Source organism: Periophthalmus magnuspinnatus, chromosome 4 (genome assembly GCF_009829125.3).
Source record: "Periophthalmus magnuspinnatus isolate fPerMag1 chromosome 4, fPerMag1.2.pri, whole genome shotgun sequence".
In the NCBI taxonomy this organism is placed as follows: domain Eukaryota; kingdom Metazoa; phylum Chordata; class Actinopteri; order Gobiiformes; family Gobiidae; genus Periophthalmus; species Periophthalmus magnuspinnatus.
Genome location: NC_047129.1, coordinates 14,038,718 through 14,064,405, shown reverse-complemented (window position 1 = coordinate 14,064,405; position 25,688 = coordinate 14,038,718). Strand labels below are relative to the sequence as shown.

Sequence of the window (25,688 nt, the reverse complement as noted above, 5' to 3'; positions counted from 1 at the left end):
AACAGGTACATTACGAAAAATGTAATAGTATTTTATTTTATTTTTTAACACAATTTAATAAATAAAGCACATTTCTTGGGGGGGCCACATGCAAACAATATCTTTACATCTTAAAACAAGATTTCTCAAGCCAGGTTCACTTGGGTTCTGTTACATATTGTGCATACACTGCTGTACATGATCCTACGGCGATTGGTTCTTATTATCTGTACAACAATGCACAGTACATATACCATGTTTATATTCCATCATACACATGGGTCAATATGTTCAATGACATGGATTTTTCTAAAGTAGGAAAGGGAAATGAGTGCATGGGATATTTGAGAAGTCTAGGTACAAAGTAAGTACAAAGAGGCGGGATGAAAGGGGGGAGCATGGACACTTCTGGCACTGAAGAAAGTACTAACTGAGAAAGGCATTCACCCTTTGAAGCATGTCTTAGGCCTGTTTTTAAATGTATGCATTTGGCAAAAATAAACCAGCCAAAAAGAGTGGAATACCTATATAGTAATGTCATAGTAATTTTTATCTTTAATCCTAAACATGAATGTTATGTTTTGAGCGTTCAGTTGACTATATCCATGCCATCCCACTCTGTATGGGAATTTGAACTCACACATTTTTTTACTTTCAATCCAGGATGACAAAACAAAAAGTGCATTATGTTTAAAAGAACAATTTGTAGTGGATTGTATTGAGGTAATGATACCCAAACAATGAAGTCAAACAAAACGGCGAAAACGTATAAGTGCTCGAGATGCAATAACGCAATAACAATAAGCCCGTAAATTTAAGGAATTAATTAGGACCACTGAGGTAATCAAATTCAATGCCATTTCACCAATCATCAACAGTGCCAACACATCTATGAAAAAGACATACATGGACATACAGTACTACACAGACAAATAGAAGAGCGCTCAGTCCTCATTTATTCAATTAAATGATATAACACCGTGTAATGCAATCCTCAAGGTGACAGTGTTTGGGCTTTTGTGCACAAGTCCAACTGTTCTGCAGACTTCAGATGGCAACACATGACGTAAATATAGATATCCAGCTCCATGTTCCCATGTGTGTCTGAGAAAATGGGGGTTAAAATCAGCTGAGAGATGGGTCAAAGGTCAGGGAGTAATGTCATTTACAGCTCGTCTTGTATTTGCTCAGTGCATTGTGTTGGGCGATCCAGGTTGACCTTCAAATCTATCAAGAAAAGATAAAAGAAAACAAGCAATTTTCAATACCACTAAAATCAATAATACCTAGATTTATAGATGCTATGAATTTAATGAATGTACCTTTTATGTTTTTATTTTTCCTTGTGAAGTGCTTCTATAAAAGCTTCAAGTTTCTCCTGGATCTCTCGTACTTTTTCTGCAAAAAAATAAATGGTAAATGGTCACATTTTTATATAGCGCTTCTTGACCTTCAAGGCATTCAAAGCTCTTCACATCAAGGAATCACTCATCCAGTCCCACACACATTCATACACCAGTGTACGTAGACACAGGATTTGAACCGCCAACCTTCGGATCAGTGGACAAACATTACCAGCTACTGTCAGCTGGTAGAATATATTAGTATGGGTACATATTTAAGGTTACATATTTATTTCCATTTCATCCTCACAGTAAGAATGCATGTTTTAAGTATTTTCAAGCAATAAAACTCCTATAATTAAACCAAAAAATAGATAGATTACTTTAATGCCATACCATGGAGCATTTCAAGCACTCCTCACAGATATACCGATCAGCAGAAAAGTTACAAAGTGGACCTTTAAGCAAATGACTTAAAATAAAAAGAGTTGGGTTGAAGGTAGAAATTCCTCCACAGCAAAACACCAGATGGTCGACACTGACAGTGACAGCAGAAGCTCAAGGCAGACCCTCTTCACACATTTGATGATGAAGGCTCTCCCAGTTTGCTCAGCCCACATCAAAAGATCCCACCCTCTCTTCTCCATAGCTCCCGGGCACATAGCTAATGGACACACGGAGATACCATAACAACAACATTGCACATGAAAGAAAATCTACTGGAAAAACAGTCGCTTCCTTTCACCATCACCCTCCTATTGTCCCGGCACTGGCTGCGAAGAGCGGCCTATTCCACTGGACTTGTACTGTCACACGAGATGCACAAGCCTTCTAAAGTAGTCTTAATCACTGGATAAACAGTGGCTGAAGGAAGTCGCAGGCCAAAAAAGGAAGCGAGGATTCCCAATACCAGCTGCAAGCTTCAGACAGGGCTGGATCCCCAGCTTCACTGTCAACTGTGCTAATCTGTTTGGATCTCCCACAAGCACAAACTCAAACAGGGGCTCTGAAGAACAAACTAGCAGCGCTCTGTGTTGATCAATCCACCACACGAGATCCATAGGCAACCCATTGTCAATTATTTTCCTAAGGAGATCAGTAATAAAAAGACCTATAGGGTGAATGATAGTGGTGTGTAGAGTTAAGGCCAACAAAATATATATAATGTGTCCACTTCAGATTGGCATAAAGGTGAGAAGTGCATGCGTGCTTGGAGGGAAACTGAATATCTCATGCAGGGGTTCAAGACCAGCGCTTTTGATGGGAGCACGACTGTAGACGTATCCTTTTTCTGATGGATGAAAAGCAAAGGGGATGATGGGAGATGCAGGCACACTCACACGGACATGCTGAAACTTTAGTACAGAGCAGAGAAATTGGATAACACAAAGATCCGTGGGTTTCAGGGATGACGACTTAGAACTATTGCTAACTAAGAATTCAAAACTAAATATTCTTCAGAATGTCGAAAGTCCTCAAAATGGCGCTCTAACACGAAAATGAAATCTATGAATAAGACAACAAAAAAACAATCACTTGAGCCATACAGTTAAACCTCTTTTTCCCTCTCACACACGCACGGCATGACAATGTAGCTTAGTGTCAGCCCACAGACTGGCAGATTGTAGGTTTGATACCTCCCACCAGAGCTCCTTTTTTCAGTATCTGTATCCCCTGGTATAAAAGTGTGCCTGATGCAGGTAGAGGCTATGTAAACGTGACCATTTTCCCTGTTGGCAGGTGGCAAGGAAAAAAAAAGTCTACCCTTTGATACTCCGTTAACACACTCAGGCAAAATGGCACGGAGTTCAGGGGAGATTACAACACCTAATGGAGGCATTAAGGGGGCCTGTGAGGGGCACGCTGACAACTCTGTGCAGCAGGTGTGAGGCTGAATGAAACATAACTCCACACTACACCATTCCAGCTCAGCCCACCGCAGGGCACGGCTCAAAGGGACCAGTGCATCTGCGGAGGCCGTGTGCTGCCCCCACAGGCCAACCGCACTCAGCTCAAACCAGGGATTACAGGCATCAGGTGTGCGTGTGTGGGTGTGTGTGTGTGTGGGTGTGTGTGTGTGTGTGTGTGTGTGAAGAGCAGAGGAGGGACCTACTGTCAGGGTTGTAAAATGTGGGAAATCCCCCAGATCAGGCTTCAAAGTTGAACGAGGTTTAAATGTGGCTGATGCTCTTCCCCTTTAAGCTTGTTAAAAGTACACAGCATAATGTGCCGCATACACTTAATGCCAACAGTAGAAAACTAAGAACCAAGAAAACGAGTGAGGGCATCACAGTTAGACTGAGCAGCACCCAACATCCCACAACAGTTCAGGGTTAAGGCTAGATTTTTTTGTTGCTGTTGAAAGAAAAATACTAAAACCATCACCTTCTCAGGAGCCATCATTCTGATATCTGTAAAGTACAGTGTAAGCTTTATCTTCTAATAAATTACTTTACAGTGCTTTGGGTTGGTCATTACTGAAATTCTTCCCACAACAAACACTGATGGCATAAATGCAAATAATTAGAGACACTCAAATGTATTTCTCTCTTTCTTGGATTTTAATCACTCTTAAATGGATGCTGAGTGGCTTTTATGACCCTAGGAGGCCCTGAATGAATGGGAATGGCTTTAAAAACCTTCATATTCTGTCGCGCAAAACTGTGAGAAACTGATATTTATTTCCCTTTGCACCATCTGTTAACCACCAAAAGACAGTGGCAAAGGAACACTGGACAGTGGTTATTCCTTACAGAGTTGTGGGAGCAGCAATCTAAAAGTCCATTTAGGAGCCTGTTTACCTAAGAGATGAGCCCCAAAACACAGGCATTCAACCGTTCAATCCTTTATCTGGTCATGAATATTCCCATAATCCTCTGGCCTCTATCCCAGAGGCCTCTTGTTTAAGATGCTAGCTGTTGTGAGGCTTGCACTGGGTGGAGGGATTCCGGCCCATAAAGTGAATGAGAGGGGGCCTGTCCCCCACAATCCTCTCTTTAAGGCCGATTCTCGGCTGATCTCCACATGAAATGATATCTCATTCACTGTTGCTCTGTAGTCCGTTAAGCCTGCTACAGCAGAGCACTGGCAGAAGGAGAGCGCAGCCAGAAAGCCTTTAATTGACCTGTAATTAGACTGTGAAAGTGCATGGCAGTAGTGGACAAGCAGCCCGCTCAGAGGTAAAGTGAAACTATGTACAAGATGAGAAAGAGAAGACAGAGAAGCCCAAGAAAAAAAGAATCTCTTCCCTAAGGATGTTGGCCAGTGGTCACACACTAATCCTAACCCTAACTAAATGTGAAAGGGAGGGAACCATTAAGAAGGCTGTATTATGAAAAAGTGGCAACAGAAAGATTTCAGCAGATGAAGCTGGTGCCAAGTTTGTAGTTTAGCACAGTGCTCTGAAATCTGTGGAGTATACAGTTCACTAAGCGGTCACTGGAGAGGCACTGTGTGGGTACAGAGCTTGATTTCTGACACAGCATGTCATAATTCATGAAAGGTTGTATTGGTCCAAGTTGCAGTTTACAGTGATGATTTGCCATACTCACTGTGTAACTGTTCGGTTCTTTCCCCTTTCACATTGTCTTAATGTAACAAACAGAGAGTGTAGCTTGATTTGTCACTGTATCTGAATGCTCACGCTATGAGAGTGAAGCCTTGGGAGATCTGGACACTGGGGGAGCGGGGATGTTGACGGCCTCAAATGTTGTGTCAGTGACATATCCATGAATCAGGCCAAAGCCAGTATCTACAAAACAGATGCTTGGGAGAGTACAGCAAAGCAAGAGTCATGTGTGGGACCGGGTCTAAATGGGGTAAACCTTAGGGTCAGACGAAGGCCAGACCAAACAAAAACAGATAAATATGTAGGAGTTGTCCCAGGTGTGTACCGCCTTGCACTTTAGGCTTTATTTACCATGACGGTTTGGCGAGACAAATTGATAGTGCTGGGTTGTAAAACTGACATCTGTGTGACAATGTGCTTTTAGACACAATAATTCCACCTGAAACTATGCTTAAGACATAGTAAACAAAGTAAATGGCAAAAGGGCACACATGTATGGATATTTCAATACATCCAAGTAGACACGGGCAATAAATGTCTACATTCTACAAGTTAATATATGTTGTAAAATGTTTTTGATGATGTGCAAAATTTGTTTAACTTGTATAGGCCTGTCATGATAATTACTATATGAATTTATTGTTCAATACATGATGAAACAATCATTTTTGGGGGTCAAAATTTCTTGTGGGTACTTTTTCTTTGCACTACTGAAGAACTTTGTTATTTGTCTCGAGCAAGATTAGATTGGAGTTGAATAGGGTTGTATTTATAATGATTCATAGAAGTTATTTATTCAAATTAACTACAATCAAAAATGTATTATTCTGCACTCTTGTTATGAATGTACTTTCTCATTTGTCTGATATTTGAACCTCAGAAATTACAGGTCAAGTTTTAGCACATGCTTGATTGGTTACTTATCTAATTATTGTTTTTAATCTAATTCAACAGAAATATTAATACATTTTTGTCAATATTGCCCACCACAAATCCAAGTAGCAGCAGTTCCCATTTTGCTCTTTAAGCACTGACCGGACATTAGGAGACATTGCTGTAAATCAGACTAGTCAGCAGAGATGCAGGCAGTCTGACGTACTCCAGCGCTCACCTTTTGCACTCACACAGAGCACGGCGCTGAGGCTAAGTGGCAATCAATCTCTGGTCGCCACATGGGCCCGGGGACGTGGACCTGTCAAGACTGTTTTAAGCACAGATCTGCTCATAATCCCTGGTGCAGCTTCAGCCACAGGTGTTGCACATGGGAGGAAGACATGCTGCAAGTTCTCATGCTTGGATGCATCTCTACCAAGATGATTCTTGTACTTAGAGTAGTCTCTTTACAAGGAGCAGAACATTTTGAAATAGAGGTAGGCAATATATGGTTAAGAATAGGGCTAAAACAATTAATATGAATAAATGAGACTAATCAACTGTTAAAAATACTCATACACTATTCTACCTAGGGTTGTTCTGATACTGACATGTGCAAAAGCTCTGATACCTCACGTGTTTCAGGTATCGATATTGGCGAGTAATCAGACCAAATCACCCACCTGATACCACTTTGCATTTTCAGAATGAAGACCCGTAGATGGGACTGTTGCTGCTGACATCTGTGGTTAATGCTAATGCTCAGAGCAGGTTAAAAGCAGACAGTGAAGGTTCTGAAGGCACTTAAAACATGCTAACAATGACAGAAAAGACATGTGTGTTACCTCTTTGGTATCATAATTTTGCCTTTGGACGCTCAGCTTGTTAAAATAACTATGGAGAGTGAAGCCTGACAACAGCAATAATGCAGACTTTGTTTATTCTGCATAATTAGCCATGTACTGCAAAGATGAGTGACTTTTTACAAGCCTCACTGCTGTTTTTATCCAAATAGGAAAGTAAACGTTCCTAAATCAGCACAACTAACACTTTAGTACGAGGCTCTAAATAAAGCCTACAAGAATAACTCTAGTCTTCAACGTCATTTATTTTTTGCTCTTTTACTGTAATTGAGTAGCCTTGGGTAGCGACTTCTTCACATTATGCGGTATCAGACTGGTATCAGTATCAATGCGCACACTAAGGCCAAGTATCGGTGTCGGATCGGATCCCCCCAAAATGGTAAAGAAACAACACAGTCTAATAATCATTCATTGTTAACCGGACTATACAGATTCACACACCTTCTAAAATACATTTAATAACACAGCCAGCAGAATTATTAAATAAAAATGCTGAAAACATAACAGTTGTTATCAATATTACGCACATTCTCCATCTAGAAGTTTTGACATACCATATTACCTGTCTGTATTGAAATGTATGAAGAAATGTGTTAGATATATAATAGTTTGACTAATCAAACTATAATAGTCGTGCTATATATAGTATTAAATCGACTACTAAAATAATCCCTAGTTAATGAAATCAAAACAGTAGGTCTGAAAGTACGCAAAATATTGAGTACATTGTAAATAATAACAGCCACAATCAAAGAGTTTATAAAAATCAAAAACTTATAAGATATTTCTAATTAAATATACTGACATGCCAATCACTTATGGGGCAATGCTTGAACTTCACCAGATACAATCACAGGTGCATTTGATGGCTTTCTGATGAATTACAAAAAATATCTGGTTAGAAAAAAAAAAATACTGAGTTTAAGTTTAAGTGAGTATTGTCAAGTCGTACTTTGAATACAACACAGAGACAAGCCTGTGTGCTGCCCTCAGGAGAATTCACCTCTCCAGCTGCATTGGACACCACACACCAGGACCACATTCATATTACACTGAAGAGACAGAGAACACACCTGGACCATACACCACAACAATATGTCTGTTCAGGCCGGACGCTGGAGTCACTGCAGCTGTTTCACTTGGAAGGACAATGTGAACAAAGCTTACTTGTTTCATATACTTTATTACAATCTGCAGCTACTGTGTGGAATTTTAAAGGTTCATAAAAAATGCTTTGCGTGTTTGGAAATTGTGTGGCATTACCAAACAAAACCACAATTGTAAAGTACTCTTGGCATAATTTGTTTTTAAAGGTGCGTTATGCAACTTTTGAGGTGGAGGGTCTGCCATCTGCTTCCATTGAGATGATATTGCTTTGCCAGGAATATTCCATAACATTAAACTTCTCCATCTCCAAGGAGACCAACTGTATTTGAATAACTGCAAAATAGAAATGTTTAATGCCATACTGTGGACTACCAAAGCATTAACATTTCCTTGGAGCCAAGCAGGTTGTGTATCCTCAACCAAAAAGTTACATAGTGTACCTTTAGTCACAAAGCGAATGATAAAAGAGATTAGTAGAAGCTAAAGTTAAATCTGTCAACTGGACAAAAAGTTGTAGGAGATTGTTCAGTTGACAGATTTAACTTTGGCTTCTACTATGGATCAGACCTGGACGACTGAAGGATTACACAGACGATAAAAGAGATAGTTTATAAAGGTGCAACGTGAATAAGAGATAATACTACATACGGTGCTTTACGATCTCAGGTTTAGAGAATGTATTGTTCTTCTATCACCTCATCTGTCAAACCTGAGTTGTGTGTGAGCCTCTACCGTGTGAGTGACAGGAGGATCAGGGAAAAACGCCCTCTAGTGGCCACATTGTGCAAGGGAAAAAAACAAAACAAAAAAAACAACACACACACAGAAGCTTCACTCAAACCCATCTACTGTTCTCTATCCAGTTTCCCACACCCTGTCTCGACAATCCGGTCTGTTTATACACCAGTCTCAACATCCTTCAACATCCTTCTATTGTCCATTATTTAAAATGAAATCCAATTATCATCCAAAAATGCAAACAACTAACTACATTAATTGTATGAGCCTGTAACTAAAGGCCTTTCTCCCATACACATATTTGATTTGATGGACTGTCTTTAAAGCAGAAGGATAAAATTTGAGGAAGAAAGAGAGGGAGGGATGTCACATGCTTTTAACATCAGTCATGCTTTTAACACAGGACTGCGAAGAAGAATGATGTAATTGGAGACTGGAGGTGGTTATAGTAATATGAAACAACTGGAACAGAACTCTTCAATAAAAGGACAAATAGGAAACATCAGTGGTTATTGAAAAAACTAGGACCTGGGTGAATGTAAATAAAGGTCTATGGGGATCCACAGTCTTAGATGGCCCACAATAGACAATAGGTGGATGTGCGAAGTCAGAAGCCGCATACACATAGCACTAGAGGGAGAAGATGAGATAAAACACTAAGACTGCATCTGTGCCAGCAGAGTGACAGCAGTATATCTGGTGTTTATGTGGTCCTCCCACAGAGAGAATGGATCATTTGGCCTCAGAGGAGGACATGAGGTTACTCTTCTGTGGGAAATACAAACTTGGACTGAGCCTCTGGGGAGTGGGAGCTCTCAGTTCTGTCATATGCTAAGTGGTGTTTGTAATGCACAAGATATGAGAACTATGGCATCAGGATGTTTGACAGTGTTATAAGCACATCACACAAATGCAAAGAGTTAGGTTCTTTAATTATGGTTCATAATCAAGAATGTGTTTCCCCAGGTGCATACAACTGAGCCATGTGTCATTCTCCACAACAAACAGAGCTGCACTTGGGGCTGAGTTTGCACTGATCGCTGAGGAGGAGGAAGCTCAAACACAGATGCAGATAAAAGTAGTGAGAGCAAGGCCCACAGGGCATTACGGTAAACACGTTCGGACAACCAGAGAATTATTGTATACCACATAAGAAACAGAGCCCTAACATGCACTTCACACAATGCCAAGTTAAATTACCTCACAATGAAATACCAACAGCAAAGTTTTTTATTTGTGTTAAACATAAATGGATGGGAAAAAACAACTGATTTCATTAATATTTACCACATGCCTAGTAAAAAGGGGTCATAAGTGAAACACTCCTAATAATACTGTGTAGAGAAGAATGAGGCAGACTTCTATAGTTGTATCACATTATCTTTGTCTTTTGCTATGGATCAGACCTGGATGACTGAGGGATTACACAGACATCATATTACTATAAAATGAAAAGTCTACACATGTCTAATTTAAGTTTATTGAAAGTAAAAAGGCGTTCACTTCTTACTCATGAAGTTAAGAAGTTAAGAATTTATGGTCCAGTCAAAATTTATGTTCCTGACGGTGAACTCTAAGTGATATTCAATACTCCTTTCCCTCTCAAACCAAGTACTACCGTGCCCTTTCCGGCAGAACCATTCAAACGGTTTTCTATGAAGAGAAGCAAAGCAGCCAAGCAACCTCCCAGAGGTCCCCTCAGAAGCCTGTGGCGACGCATTAGACCTGGGCTGAGCTCCAGACGGCGCAGTGCCATACAGCTGGTCTGGCACATGCCGCCCCACTCACACACCTCTCTCTCTCCCCCCATAGAGCGCCATTCATTAACGCCGCTTTCACTGACGCACACACCTGACCTGGAGGTGTAACCTGAGCTCCACCACCCGAGGTCATCAGAGCTTTGACATCGCACTGGGATTGGTAACACACTTCTTCTCTTTAAAATCCTGCTGCCGCATTATTCCCAAAATTTCCTCTCCTACAAGTAGGACTGGGAAATTTATCACATTTTAATTGAGATCAAGATTCAATGTCTAATTGTCAATTCTTATTTATTTATTTATTTTTTATCGAGAGGTCCAATCCCGTCTATAAAAGCATGTTGTTTGGAGAAGAGTTTGGATTTGGGAGGAATAAATTGTTTTTTTTTTAGTTCAATGCCACTGTCTGTCTTGTTCATGTTCATAAATTCAATATTGAACGCCATCTTAATTTTGTTTTTGAAAAGAGAAAACCTACATTGAAAATGGAGAAAAAAAAATCCCAAAAAAACATGATCCATTTTTTGCCATACTGCCTGGCCCTGTCTAAACATATTCTGTTCATAGATGACAGTGGAGTGCTTTTATTTGTTCTAAAAGTTGGAGGTAAAGGTTGAGGTCAGCTGGACACAGGTGACACTGACAGGTGGGCAAAAAGATGCAAAACAGAGAAGAAGGCAAGCCAGAACAAGAAGCATTTAGAATGTATTTGCTAACCAAAGGTGAGTTTGGGCCTGAAGCCATATGAACCCTGGACACTGGAGAGGAGGAAGCAGTTCAAAGTTTCTCATAATTCATTCAGTCAAGCTAGAAATGAAAACTTTTTTGTTATTATTCTTTTCTTGTAGCAACTTTTACAATTCTCAATTCCCAAAAATCCAAAGATTTTGTTGAGTTTATCACAATATTCCTCACAAACATTAAGGCATCACAGAAACCTTCATAGAAAATGAAACTGCTTATATGTCAACAGTCCAAAATAGGCTATTATTTAAAACTAATTATCAAGACTCCTCAGGCTTCCATTACTAATTTACAGCCACATTCTTGGGTAAAAACATCCTTGTTCCATATACCCAACTCTAACCTTTAACATATACTATAACAGCATTTGTGGCATTATAAAACTTGTCTACTGCTGTGATAACCACAAAATGCTGGTAAAGGTGGAATCAACTGAGGTTAGCACTGTTTACTTTCCATAAAAATCACACTGCACAAATAAATACATTTTGTTATACAGTATGTGCCGTTATATTGTAAATAGGGGCACACTACTGACACCCACCACCAAGAAATAGAGTGAAATCATAGTAGCAATAAAAAAGTTAAGTCAAAACGTTATTAGGTTCAAGTTATCACAATATTCTAGTCTGTTTAACTGTCATAGGCCCAGTAACTGGCATAGGCCTATGCACATGAAACAAAACAGCATAAACAAGCAAAAGTGAAATATTTTTTAGCTGCAGAGAGTGATGCCAATATACAACTCTTAAGGCTTGACAACTGAAAGGACTTTAAGCCATGAGATCAACATTCCAAGTTTGTGGACCCAATCCCTTACAAATAATTAGGTTATATAGGTGTCATATAGAGTTGTATAGGCCCTTGCCCACCATCTGAGATTACGACATCTTCAAGTTCTAGGACGTGAACGCAACCAATTGACTACATCCATTATCCAAAACTCTCTCAAAACTAAAAACAATAAAAAGGTTCTTACTGAGGTCCTCGGCCAACTGGACCCGGCGGCCGGTGATGAGCTGAGTTTTCTTCTCAGAATCTTCCCCGATGTCCTCCAACACTTCTTTAACATTTTTTTCTAACCGCCGAACTGAAGAGAGACCAGAGCAAAAAATCAGTTTTCAATTCTCAAAACTCGTATTACTCTAACAGAAACACTTACCTTCAGTGTTTGTGAGCTGCTGTCGGAGAGTATTGGCTGTGATTCCCAACATCCTCTGGATTCTCCAAAACAGGACCACATCATTGCACTCCAGCTGTGGGTAGGAAATATACTTTTTAACACTGCAGCATAAAGGCAGTGTATTCAATTAAATGATTGGTTCTTACCTCAGAATCGACAAAGTGCCTTTGGTAATAGTAAAAACCTCTCTTGCACAGATTACAGTGTGACAGTGCCTTCTGTAAAAAGTGCCGTCGGTACAGCTGGTGCCACGTGTCCTTGATCTGTTGATGTTTCAAAGATTTGTTAGAAGAGACTTCCCAATTCAGAATACAAAAATAACTGGCCAATATGTGAGATTCTTTCATATACTGACATTAGTAAAATATGTAAATGTAATGTTTTTTTGTTTTTTTTTAATTGCCCATTGTCTTTTACAATTAGTTATTCCCAGTTGGTCAGAATTGTAAATATATTTAGTGAGTTAAAATTGGATGTAGGTTTTTACATGAATAATAAAAAAATACATATAGTATCCCAGATAACTACGCTTTTTAACATTACTTTTCCTACCACTTTACTACATTTTATCGGCCTTGCTCCAGCTTTGGCAAATATTTGTCACTGATCACATGAGCAAAACAAATACTGGATATCAGTGAAAATATAAAAATTGTACCATCCCTAGTCCTAAATCTAAAAATATAATCTTACCAGGATTGGATCCACTTCTACACTGCGGGCTTCCAGGTTTTTTCGGACTGTTGTCACCTCGTCATTCGCCAAGTATGCCGTGTGTTCATCATGAAGTTTTAGCAAGCGCTCCAGCTCATTTTTTGTTTCATTTCGGATATGCTGCAGAGAAAGTAAAAAAACAAAAAAAATCAAGTATCAAACATTTAATGTGGTTCTGATTTGTGTGTGTGTGAAATATCTTGACCTGCTCTGGGCTGCGGTTCTTCCAGTTCATCCACCTCTCTTTCCAGTCTGGACCAACCATATCTCTGATTACCGACTCCGCTACAAGTAGAGGATGCAAAAACGATGTAAAAAATCAATCAAGTGCATATCATTTGAAATCTTGAAGAACATATTATTTATATTGAGAGCTGTTTCAATAACATACTGTCTTTAAGTCGGGACTGCAGGGTTTCTTCCATGAACTGAATTGCTGCATCCCACTGAGGCTTGTCTGTAATAGAGCGGTCTTCCAGGGTATTGTGTTGGATCACTCGCTGACAAAGAGGAATACTCAAATAATCAATAGTGCACATTTATATAGTACATTATAGTGTACAGATCTGATATTTTAAATTCAGAATTGACACCGTTTGTTGTTAATGTGACTGCTTTTGTATATGACACTTGGTTGCTATGCCGACAAGTTTATGTGAAGGCTCTATTCGAGTTATGGGAGTTTTTGGAGTAAGTTGAGACTGCGGTTTTGCTCTAGTTTGGGGTGGGTTATCACCACAGTGATAGTATCTCCACACCACAGTATCTCTAGTCAAATAAACACAAATGTTATAGTCACAAAGCTAAAGTAGGGATGTCAAGATTAATTGGTTGGTTAATTGATAATCATTATTATACAGGTCACAATATATGCAGCAACTAAAAAGATAAAAAGAAAACTGACAGTTTATACAAAACTAAGTGATTTTGGTTAAGTAAATCTAGAGGGTTTTAAAAAAATTTTTTTATCACATTGGGTCACATTAACATTATTTTGTCATTCATAAAGCTGGTCGCATACTCACTAGAAGAATGATAATCAGAGAATGTAAATGGAACTGAATTTAGCATTTCACTGCGCTTTGGTCATGGTGTCAATAATCAGGAATCGCTGAAGTCATTCTAATAGTAATCCTAGCAATGTCAAATCGTGACACCCTAAACAAAATCCAATATCCAACACTTAAAGAGTGGGTATTTTTCTTCTATTGGGTATTAACTGCTAACGCATAACATATTTAGATCACCATGTTACCATTTATTGTTTTGAAAATGCTGTATCTGCTGTAGAGAGTTCTATAACAACACGATCAGCATGCTTTTCACTAATTAAACTACCACACATGGCATCAGGCTTGTATACAGTTTTGAGTCGAGCAACATTATGGCTAATTGTAAGAAGGGTTCAAATAGGGCCAGGGAGCGATCACTAAACTACTGAAACTTGCATGGATGACATCTAAAAACATGTCTTTGATGAGGGAACGACAAAGTTAGATTTTGCGTAATACCATACAAATACAGTGGTTACTACACTGAGCGAAAGAGTCTCCATTATATTTACCAGGCTGTCCATGGCTCTTTCGTTCCATTTGTGCCTCTTAATGCTCTCATCCTTGACCGCCTCCTTCAGCTTGTCAAAAATGTCGTCCTGGTCTTTGCCTTTGTATTCAGCCATGAAGCGGGCAAACTCTTCCTGCAGTGTCTCCCAGGCAACCTAAAGAGGGAGAGAGTCGTAAAAGAAAGTCATTCAACTTCTGGAGCATTCTTGAATGGACATGCTCAACTATTGCCAAAAAAGTATTGCTAAAATATATGCATTATATTTAGAGCCTAAGAAAAAGGGAGTTGAAAAATGCTGATGACGACTGACATATTGTCTGATATGAATCTAAAAGTTAGGTGTTGTTGTCACGTTTTCCATGTGGTGGCACTTCCGCTTAAGCAGGAATCCCATTCATTTAAATGGAGAATGAGAAGTTTTGCCTCGGTATAAAGTAGTTTGATTTGTGTAAAATGTTCATGTTCACGTGCATCAACAAGTGAACAATGCACCAATTCTCTGGGAGGCTTTAAAACTGCTTTGTAGTCTGCAAAAGAATATATTGGCTGTCAAGATTGGCAGCCCCATACAAAATAATGCAGCCCAAATGATGATGGCAGTGTCACGGCACCTTCCAGAATAAAGTGAATAGTTGTAGCCAAAATTCCTCTCTGTGCATCAGTCACGCCCCGATATGAACAACATGAATCATAATGAGATAAAGAAGTACCTCTAGTGCTTTATGTGGAAGTTGCTTGTCTGTCCACTGCTTCAGCTTTATATCTACAGTGGTGTTGAAGGTACCAGAGTCCATTGTTTGAGCAGCAGGCAGGTAGATGTTTTCTATCACATGGGTTGAAACTCGCTCCCACAATTTCTTTTGTAGAATTGACTCCCTGAATGATAAGTTAAAACAGCATGTGCATCTTCATATACAAGATTTTACTAATTGGCAGTTCTACAGTGTAAAGCAATAGCTTGAGGATCCATTTAAAAATAAACACACAGTTTAGTAGTTTTAAAACATGTGGTTTAGAAGAGTGTTCATTTGACAGTAAATTGCAGCATCAGAATCTTATTAGCCTCAGAGCAGAGCGACAATGGGACAAAACACAAGGTCCCCTGGAGAGAGGAGCAGTGCTGTGTCTCTCATTTATCATAAACGCATGCTCATATTTCATTAGACTCTCCTTTGTTCAAGCTCACACTCTTTGCTGTCAATAAGTGCTATCTCCAATATTGCAGGCTTGCTGCTTGAGGGCTAACAGGGCCACCCTGTTCCCATCCATGGGCCATTCATCCTTGTATTGATCTCAGACAACTGATGGCACGCTCACTGGGGATGGCCACAGCACCATGCATACATCTTATTTAAAAAGTATAACGACACGTTCATACACATTCATGCAGCCAAGGCACAAGAAACGATTTAATTCGTGGTGACCTGTACTGCAAAGTTACAGAAAATATGCAACATATGCTCTATTCATCTGCGTTTAACAAGAATAAATGTAATGTAACAACTTTCTTAATGTCCTCACAAGGATATTTATGACATACAGTTCAATATTCATATTTTAGGAAGGAGCATATGCATATTTAACTGTGATGCAATGTCGTCTTACCAGTGTTGCGGTGTTACTTGACTTAAACTAATGACTTCATCCAAGATTTCATTTTTAGCCTTCTCATACAACTCATTCTATGGAGATAAAGAAACGTGGAACACATTAATGGAAACGAAATATCTATCAGCAAAGTTTTGAAAGATCTTTGCATTACACGATCTAGTTCTCTGAGACGTGGGTAGTTGTTCTTCCATTCGGTCTCAAGGTTGAAGCGGGATGCTGGTGAAAAAAAGTAATACGAAATCAATAAATATGAATCATTTATACTCATAATTTATTTAATTTTAATAAAACAATTGTTATATTTTCTAAAGAGATAAAAGGCTGCACTGCAATCCCAGCTCACAGTTAAGATTAGGCTAATTGCTGGTTTGTAGGGCCATACAGGCACTGTATATGGTGGATGGTTGTGTGATTTGATGCGTTGGATCGATCAAACACACAATGGGCCTGTGGGAGTTGCAGTCTCATGGCCATAAATCTCATCTGTTGTTGGCAAGGGACCTTTGTACTTTCCCTGTTCAACTTTATTATAGAGTGTGCTTTACATAGAAGTTGGAGCCAAATTAAAAGGAAAAAGAATGACTCTCCACAAGTTTCAGAATAGTAAAAACCTAGGACTGGCGTCATAGTGATAAACTATTTAATTAAAAGAAAATATATCTTTTGAATGGTAAAAAGTCCTTAAAATGTCTCCTATAACAAACTTTAAAGCAGCTCTGCTTGTGTACGAGTCTCTTCATAGCCTAGCACCAAAGTACATCTCCCACATGTTCGTGAACTATCTTTTACTTGCCACCAGCAGGAAGCAGGTCCCTTAGATCCACAGAGTCCCTGGAACAGTCTTCCTGAAGATGTGAGACAGGCTTCTATTCTGACAATGTTTAAATTCAGGCTCAAAACGGTTCTGTTTAGCGGTGCATATAATTTATGATGGTTATTTATGTTTTTATTTGTTTGTATTATAATTGTAATGTCTTTCTTATTCTTTTAAGCACTTTTAATTACTTTGTGTATGAATTGAGCTAAACAAATAAACTCGTCTTGCCTAACAGGATGTTAAAATCCATAAATACACATATGTATGAAACAAACCTTTGAAGACATCAGCCTGCTGCTCAACAGACTCTCTCACCATCTTCCAGAAACAGTCGGACACGGCCAGACTTAGGTTCTTTGTGGTTGCTTGGTGAGCCTTTAACATCCCTTCCCTAGTCAGATATGCAAGCAATTATCCATCAGTTTATGTATATACGTATTAACAATACATACATACTGTCAATGAACAGGAGTAAATTAATCAGATAACTTGCCTCAGTAATCTGGAATTCTGGAAAAAGTCTTCCTCATAGTCTTTAATGGAGTCTATACTTTCAGCACTACTTCCTATTAAGATGCAATGATTTAATTTAGAACAATTGTTGCTAACAAAGACAAATAATGAATATCATAATTATCATTTTAACAGAGAATAATGTTTTTTGTTTTTTTTTATCCATCACCTTTTCCAGTTACTACTGCAAAATATCCCAGGGCCTTCATAGGAAAGAGCTTTCCCTCTACAATTTGTTGAATCTGAAAAGGAAAACCTGCACCATCAACTGTAATGACTCAACAGACTGATCAAGTTAAATTACAGGTGAAAGGGTCCCTCTGGTGGTGAACCATATAAACACAGATCAGAATTCTTACCCTACTAGGACTGGCCAGATTCTTTTCAGCCAGGTCCACCTTAGTGAGGACAAAAATGGTCCTCTTGCCCTGAGGATCCATTTGGCTGACGAGGTCTGTTACAATGCTCCGCTCTGCATCAACACTGCCATCTAACAAAACATCAGTGAGGTCAAGCTTAAGCAAAACATAAACTGTAAGACAGATTTGTATATCAGTAATTACCCTGAATACATAGGATGATTGCATTAGGATTCTGCATGTATGCCTTGCTGATGCTAAAAATGGTTTCCTTAGTATCGGTTGCCATCCCAGTTGTTACAGTCTGAAACAAAAAATGGGATGAAGTATAACTATATCTTGGTTATTACATGTTATACAGATTAGGGGTGTTTTACTTACACTAATGACACCTGGCAGGTCAACAAGCACCATTCTTTGGATACCAGGACCTTTAACACTTAAGGATATTGTCTAAAATACACAAGTCAGGATTAGAATTTAAGTGAGAATTTAATGAGAGTCAAAAAATACATCCACACCTCAGAGCTAACGGTCTGTCCCTCTTTCACACTCTTCCTCATCCTGAGCTCAATCTCATGTCTCAAAGCAGCCAGCTGTTGAACAAGAACCACCAATAAAACAGTCAAAAGACACAGCATCTTATTAAATGGTCAAAAGAAACAAGTAGAGAATGGGTAACTCACATCCTCCTCCTTGTTCAGATCAAACTCCCGCCCACTGTCCTTGAACATCGCCACATGATGTGGGCCTTCACTTAGTGTCACCTACAAAACAATTTAAACAATTGCATGGGAAAACATGAGTACAAACATGGGATAAAAAATCCAGTTTTCTTCCATAGAGTACATTGTAAAAGAGTCAATTTTTCCAGCTTTTATACTGCAAATGGCAAACAACCTCTAGCTGAAAGTGAGTTTCAGTTTAATGGCTTAAATACCTACTCCCTCCTGTCATGGCTTGACAATCAGGTACCGCACATTAATAATTCAAATTTAAAAACAGGAAAATAATCTGCAGGAATAAAAATACAGACGTAAAACCAATCCAACAGACCTTAACAGGAGACCGTGTCATCATTTCTCCAGAGCCCCGAGGAAAGATCCTGGCCTGAGCTATCATCTCCAATACACTTGTCTTCCCAGCGCTTTGGTCCCCAACTACAACCACCTGAAATAACAGAACCATCATGCTAAATACTGTATACACTTAAACTATAACATTCTTTAGAAAGGTTACTTACTCTTGGTAGATGGTCTTGAGTGTTATAATTTGAGTCATAGTCAGATAATATATCCAGGACTTCAGAATACAAGTCAATAAGGGATTTCTGCAAGAAGGGAGATGTAACATTGTGCCCACATAGTCAGTTTAAATGGTAAATCAGAGAAAAATGCATGATAGATCAAAATCCTGTGTTTTACCTTTACTTTTCTTTGATGTATTCCTTTGTCATCCTTTTGTAAAACCACTTTTCTCAACTCCTTGTTTTCCTTTTCAAGTCGTTCTAACATCCGCTGATACTTCAGCTATTGACCAGAAAAAAAACCAAAAAACGTCAGCAACAATTTCGTTAAATACAAGCTATAAAAGCTTTTTTACCTGAGTGCGGAGGAGCTCTTCCTGAAGCTGGTCAACCTTTTCTTTGTCTGATGACTAGAAAAGTGCAAACACATTTTACTACAGAAATATTACTGAGTATCTGTGCAAGCATGAAATCCCAACAGCATCAGCAGGTTCAATGCGTGCAAACTGTATTACAGAAGAACAAAATTAAGAGAAACAATCACAAAAATGTAATTTCGGGTACATAACTACAGAATCAACAACACTAATGATTCACAAATGCAGGCACAAATCTCACCTTCAGGTCTACAGGATATGGCTCAATTATCCCCCAAAAGAAAAGCTGAATTGATTGCATTGTAAGTACCCGATACCACTACGAATTTACAATTGTTAAGAGTGAATGATGCAACAGAAAGAGAAAACTCATGGACAAAGGTATTAAAGTACAGAAAAGGGAATCTACACAAAAAACTCACAACACTTCACTACATACTGAGATCAACATGTTATGATTATGAGGGTGACCTATGTGTAGTGCACATGTGTGTTTGGAACTGTTAATGGCTTTGTCCTTTTCATTGTGCGGCTCACACCATGCAGCAAGTTGTAACCTAACTCCATGCAGTTTGCTCTAGTTCCACTTTAAATACAGCATTGCTTGATTTTTCCCTGCCTAGAAACAAGGCCCCATGCAGGTCTACCACTGACAAGTCTGATGGTTTCACAATAGGGCATTTTTGGAGAGTGTTGTAAGGAGAAGCGTATAAAACGTTTTGTAAACCCAATGCATAAGGATAAATAGTGATTTTGACATAGTATTAACACTGGCAATCTGTAATGTTTTCAAGTTTTTGTTTAATGCTGGAAAATGTCAGTGCTGTGTCTTAAATTATATTAGTTAAAGAGCAACCTAACAGAAGCTTTGTTTCTTTATTATATTCAACTTTGCTCAGCAGAGCTAGAGAACTGTATGAAAGAGCTTTCAGGCAAATGCTAAGTTGCTCTTTCTATGCACAAACAAATTTCTTTATCAAACAAGAGTGACTGTCTTTTTCTAACGTTTGGTGGGACATCTAAGTGAGACAGGACCTTCACCTTGCGCTTCTGTTGAGGGGGACTGGGGCTCGGAGGTGGAATGGGAGCAGGCTCTGGTGGAGGGGGGCGCGCTTTACTGGCTTCAGCGGCCCGCCGGACCTCTTCCTCGTGCTGCTGAATCTGCTGCTGAATAAGAATGAGCTCCCCAAGCAGACCCTGCTGGGGCACGTCAAAATGAGACAAAGGAACGAGCAGCAACAACACTAACACACTCCAGAGGTCTGCTCTTCCACCTGGGCCAACACTGATAACAGAGCCCTGGATCAGTCATAGGTTCTCTGTGGCCTTAATCAAAGTGTACCCTAAAGTATAAACAATATCTCAATTCTTCCCACAATCATCATCACACATAAGCTTTGTCAGGTCTGTAGATATGCTCAACTATGCCAGTCCAACGACATCTGCACTATGATGAAGAACCACTTTAGAGCAATAGATAGCCAACTGACAACCATCCACACCAAGTGAAAATATTATAATTTGTCCTGTGTGTTCCGAATGTGTCGATTCTGCTGGAAAGAGTAAAGCGCAAAGCGCAAGAGCAAGTGGACTATATTGCATTAATATAGTAGAAGTAAGCTCAAAGCATACAGTGCAGCATGAATCAGTTTGATGTTTATTCTCCAACATGAGACAATATAATTATCATGAGGATTTTCCACTGTGACCAATACAGTATACTGGTCACAGACAGGATGTATTTTCATATTGGAGACATTCATTGCAAAAAAGCAAGGCTTTGCTTGTAAGGTAGATGATGAAATGTTTTCATGTGATGTATGGTAAACGACACAAGAACATTTATGTAAACACATAAATGATATGGAGACGTGACAAAAGGAGAGCAGGGAAAAAACAAGTGACAAATAATGAATACAAAGACTAATAAAGATTTCATAGGCTTAGCCACCTGGTAAAAACAGCATAGGACATTTACAGCTTTCTTATAAACACATAAATCCTGCATAAATGTTATGTTAGTCATGAAAACTCACTATGACAGGAAGTCTTTTCTTTGTATGAAATGCAACTTATTCATATCAAAACCGTAGAGAGAAGAGAAGTGGGTAGATTTACAAAATTAAAATCTAAGTATATGATGTATAGTAAAAAACAACAACATAAAACCAGCTTATTAAAAAGGGGCAGAGTAATCTTGCAAATAAAGGGTGAAGAGATATTTCTGCTCTTTTTTGTTGCTGCAAACTGCAAAAATATCCTCTGATTATAGTTATCAGGATAAGCAAAAACAAAACAAAACATTGAGATGTTGATCTTTTGTCAGTAACACCCACCTCTACCATGAAATTGCACATTACTTTTTAAATGTGGTAAATTGTCAAAATATAGGAACAATTTCTATCAAGGACTTATTCTTTCTCTTCTGTCCAATATAAAACAATGATGCTTACGCAGTGTGCAGTATATGGCAACAAGCACAGAAGTTGTAGTGCGCACTCTTACCTTTTTATATTGTTTGTCACTAGACTCTTGCAGGACAGTAGTTGGAGTATCAGATGCTTTCAATTGTGGATCACCTGTAGTTTCTGAAGACAAACATGAAAACAAAATAAAAATAAATACTGTTATGTGTTTACGTGCCAAATATCTATAGTTGGCCAATGTTTTAGTTTATTTGTTTTATTATTCCAATCCAACATATGAATCGTTATTAAAAACCCACACCTAGTAACAGCTACAAAACACTCCTTTGTTGTTTTATGGATTAAATAAAAGCACTGTCATTTACCCTGTATTAATCAAAAGACTGGGTTAGGCTCAAGGTTGGCTTCATCACAGCACAATGACTTACGGACTTTTATCAGATTTTTGCAAATACAATAAATACAGTGCTCTAAAACACAGTGATATAAAATGATTTTTAAAAGCACTTTACATTACTTACATTTCACTTAATGTAAAGTGATTTTTAAAAGCCAGGATAGAAAAAGGGTAGAAGTCAAAGGAGGCAGAAAACACATTAGGAAAAGAAGCCACATTTGAGGGGAATGGTTCTACGCAATATCTGTTTGACATATCACACGCATGCTTTTATTCTGCCTTTAATAGTGTTTTCTTTATTATTATCATTCAAACTAAATTTCCAAACAGAGTGATGGCAAGGCACATTTCCAATAATGCAAACCGACCATTTATATTGCTGAAACTGTGATTGGATGATGGTTAAAAAGAGGAGAGAGAGGATCTGAGCAGGGGTTACACACCTAACAACAGATGCAGACCAGAAGCTCCTTTGACTTGACTACCCAAATTCACACCTGCGAAATGTGGAGCATGAGAAGAGGGCAAGGGGAGGAAGGAAGAACACAAGATAAACAAAATCATAAAAGACAGAAACACGGGGTGGTGACCAAAGAGGGAACATAGCTCAATGATATATGAAAGCTCTGTAGATGACTTTAGCATTAGGGATGGGACAATAAACAATAATATTGTTTATTGTGATAAAAAGAGTAGACAATAATTGTTTGTAGGACATTTTATATTATTTTGATAATCACCAAACAGAGATAATCACCATTACATCACCGAAATGGTCAGGGGGAAAAAAAAAAAAAAAGCTACTTCTCCATGATGCTGTCGTCTAGATCATTGTTGTTTTCACTTGTAACAAAGTACAATTCTATAACAGCTGTTTAAATGTGGAACCTGTTCATTATATGGATATGAATAATTACAATGTTTACAACATTTTAAAACTGTCAGTAACTTTAATCATTATTGTGACCATGATACTCATGACAACAAATTTCAATATTGTCCCATGCCTACTTAGCGATATCAGAATAGATTAGGCAATATGCATTCTCATGGCCAAATGTGTATGAAGAAATACACAATAGACACACATTCCAAAGCACTCACTGTTTGTGAAATGGTTGCAGCTGTCAAGAATGGCATGCATGCGTGATATTACAGCAAATAGTGTCTTTAACAACACAAAAGAAACCTACTGCCGATGTTACACCGCATTTTCAGATTTGACTTTCTGATAGTCTTATAATAGTTATGCCTTGAATGTGCAGTAACATACTTTGAAATTAGTATCTGGAACTGCAGCGACATGTCCAGGGAAAAAATGCAACTCACCAGAAGACAAGAGGCTTTTCAGAAAAGTGAAGTTTTCTCCTATTTTGTCAAAATCAGGTAGCAATTTTGCTATTTCTTCCATCTCTGGTAGAGCTTTGGCAATTTTATCTGCAAAAAGAAAAAACACTTGACTACAAGACATTCATGGCCAACACTATCCATTCTGAGTAGTTTAGAACTTACCAAGATCTATTTGTTCACTTAGTTCCCAGACAAAATCTGGAATAACCCAGTTGTATTCACTAAGATCAGGAAACATGTCCTTCCATTCTTCATAGGTCTAGATAAAGTATATAGAATATATACATTAACGCATATATTATTTATATTAACTCCGTTTTGGTGTTCCTCACAAGGTTTAATTCAAACCACTGCAATCTGCAATTTTGGATGATTAATATATTTGTCGAATATGTACTGAGGGCTAAATGATGTATGACAAAAGCACCACAGTACAGGTCATATTAGAATACTAGAAGACAAATAAATATAAAGTTATACAACTTAAATTTATGAAATGCTTTCTTAGTAATTGCTACAAATAATTTATATTTGAAATTATATGAAATTCAAGTTCTTCTTGCAACAGATAATACCACATAAATTACATGACACCTCAAAAGCACCACTAATACCTGCAATTATTGGTTCCACAGTCGGGTGGGGGGTAATAATAGTAATAATTCAAACCTTTTTGGCAGTGTAGCCTCCTCCCACGGCTGTTCCTAGGAGAATATATCGGAGCTTGAGCAACCTAGCTGCCAGACGGGCTACCCAAAAGCCCCGATGCTGCTGATAGTTGCGCCCTCCAGAACCTGGAGAGGGCTTGGGCTGTCGCATCGGGAGCCTCGACATGGAGGTAAAGTAACGGGCTGCTGTGCGATGGGGTGCGCGCTGAGGGTTTGTATTTCCCGAATAGCGGTGATGGATGGCCCGGGACAGAGGGTGCAGCTTCTGCAGTGGGACTCGGAATCTCACCCCCATATTAGTGGCGACCAAGTTCCTGCAGGCCATGCTGTAAAAAAATACACCTTTATTGCGTTAGTGCTAATAGTAGTATTAGTGTTTTTTTCCATAAAAACAAAAAAACTGTAATATAATACAATAATTATCCAATTATACGTCACCTATAGAGAACATTAAGTGCTGTAGACCTTACAGATATAATAAGATCTGGAAAATGTATATTGTAAATCCATGATGTTGACGCATCGTGGGTATGTTAGCTAAATAGCCTATAAACAGTTAGCAATTCAAAACAAAATGCAGCGTTGCTCTATAGATAAATGAGCAAACGAGTAGTTTATTTGTTATGTCATTTTTTTTGATTGATACTAGGGTATGGCTGAACAGAGGCCATCTAAAGCCAGTACTTACAGTTAAAGTGGAAACGCGACATTACTGTTTTCACCTGTCAAAATGACCACTGTGAAGTGGTGCCTAAACACTTACCATGCAGCTTTGCTTCCGACACGAAACATGTCGCAGTTATCCAATGCGACTTAATGCAAATGTTGTTCAACTCTGTTCAGATATAGTTCAAATCATCTTTCCAATTCGCTCACATTTGCCTGTTGAGGCAGCAAACTAACCAGTTAGCTAGCAAGGACACAGCTACTGCACTTCCTGTAACCCGGTCCCATCTCAATATGAATACGGGTAAAAACAGTCTTGTACAATGGTTCCTACTTACGCTGTAGTTATACAGGTGGTGAGTTATTTATATTATTGATTATTATATTTAATGTTGGAAATCAATATACACAGTTTTATATACCAGCTCTATAAAACTATTGTTCTGAAAAAAGAAAAAAAAAGGCCCAAAATCAAAGGACAGTCTAAGGTGCAACTTGGCACTACTGAAAGGTCCCATACCTAATGCCCTAGATGTGTTCTATTGAATTTTCGTTAGGGGAGCATATGCACCAGTCATTAGTACGACTTTCCTCACCATTCAAAAACTGCTAGGTATAGTCGGGTGTTGCGCACCAATATTGTCCGCCACTAGGGGTCGCCCATTCTTTGGAAAACGAGGTATCTTCATCACCATCAACCGTGATCTTATATGTAAAAAAACAAAACCAAAAGTAATCCAATATAACCGTTATTTAATACTATAAGAAGCCTATATTACATGCAAAACACCTAAAAAGCTGCAGTTGAGGTTGTCTTACAAGT

General features: G+C 38.6%; 1 protein-coding gene across 7 annotated transcripts; it reads right to left on the bottom strand.

The window, feature by feature from the left end:
- Positions 1-25,156, bottom strand: opa1 (OPA1 mitochondrial dynamin like GTPase). 7 transcript variants are annotated; one of them, XM_033965478.2, is made up of 31 exons: positions 24,963-25,156; positions 24,201-24,525; positions 23,694-23,790; positions 23,511-23,618; positions 22,625-22,678; positions 21,864-21,946; positions 20,400-20,555; positions 19,338-19,391; positions 19,160-19,264; positions 18,979-19,065; positions 18,792-18,905; positions 18,422-18,502; positions 18,257-18,331; positions 18,117-18,188; positions 17,940-18,039; positions 17,736-17,866; positions 17,546-17,618; positions 17,357-17,429; positions 17,139-17,254; positions 16,198-16,262; positions 16,041-16,117; positions 15,146-15,311; positions 14,437-14,589; positions 13,264-13,372; positions 13,078-13,157; positions 12,852-12,992; positions 12,305-12,421; positions 12,138-12,231; positions 11,955-12,065; positions 1,302-1,377; positions 1-1,206 (listed from the first exon to the last, which is right to left on the bottom strand). In XM_033965478.2, the coding sequence occupies exons 1-30, from the start codon at positions 24,989-24,991 to the stop codon at positions 1,313-1,315; spliced, it is 3,111 nt and encodes a 1,036-aa protein (XP_033821369.1). In that variant the 5' UTR covers positions 24,992-25,156; the 3' UTR covers positions 1-1,206; positions 1,302-1,312. The 7 variants fall into 7 exon arrangements, with proteins under 7 accessions (XP_033821369.1, XP_055077142.1, XP_055077143.1 ...); XM_055221167.1 differs by having other exon boundaries at positions 20,400-20,558; positions 24,963-25,145; XM_055221168.1 differs by having other exon boundaries at positions 1-1,198; positions 20,400-20,558; positions 24,963-25,145.
- Between the last annotated feature and the right edge of the window lie 532 nt (positions 25,157-25,688).

Excerpts from the sequence above, each read along its gene's own strand:
- opa1 (XM_055221167.1), bottom strand. The coding sequence starts at position 24,991 with ATGTTTCGTGTCGGAAGCAAAGCTGCATG. Across the intron at positions 22,679-23,510 it reads GAAAAGCCTCTTGTCTTCTG|GTGTGAATTTGGGTAGTCAA; the intron begins GTGAGTTGCATT and ends CACATTTCGCAG. Across the intron at positions 18,332-18,421 it reads ATCTGAACAAGGAGGAGGAT|CTGGCTGCTTTGAGACATGA; the intron begins GTGAGTTACCCA and ends CTTGTTCAACAG.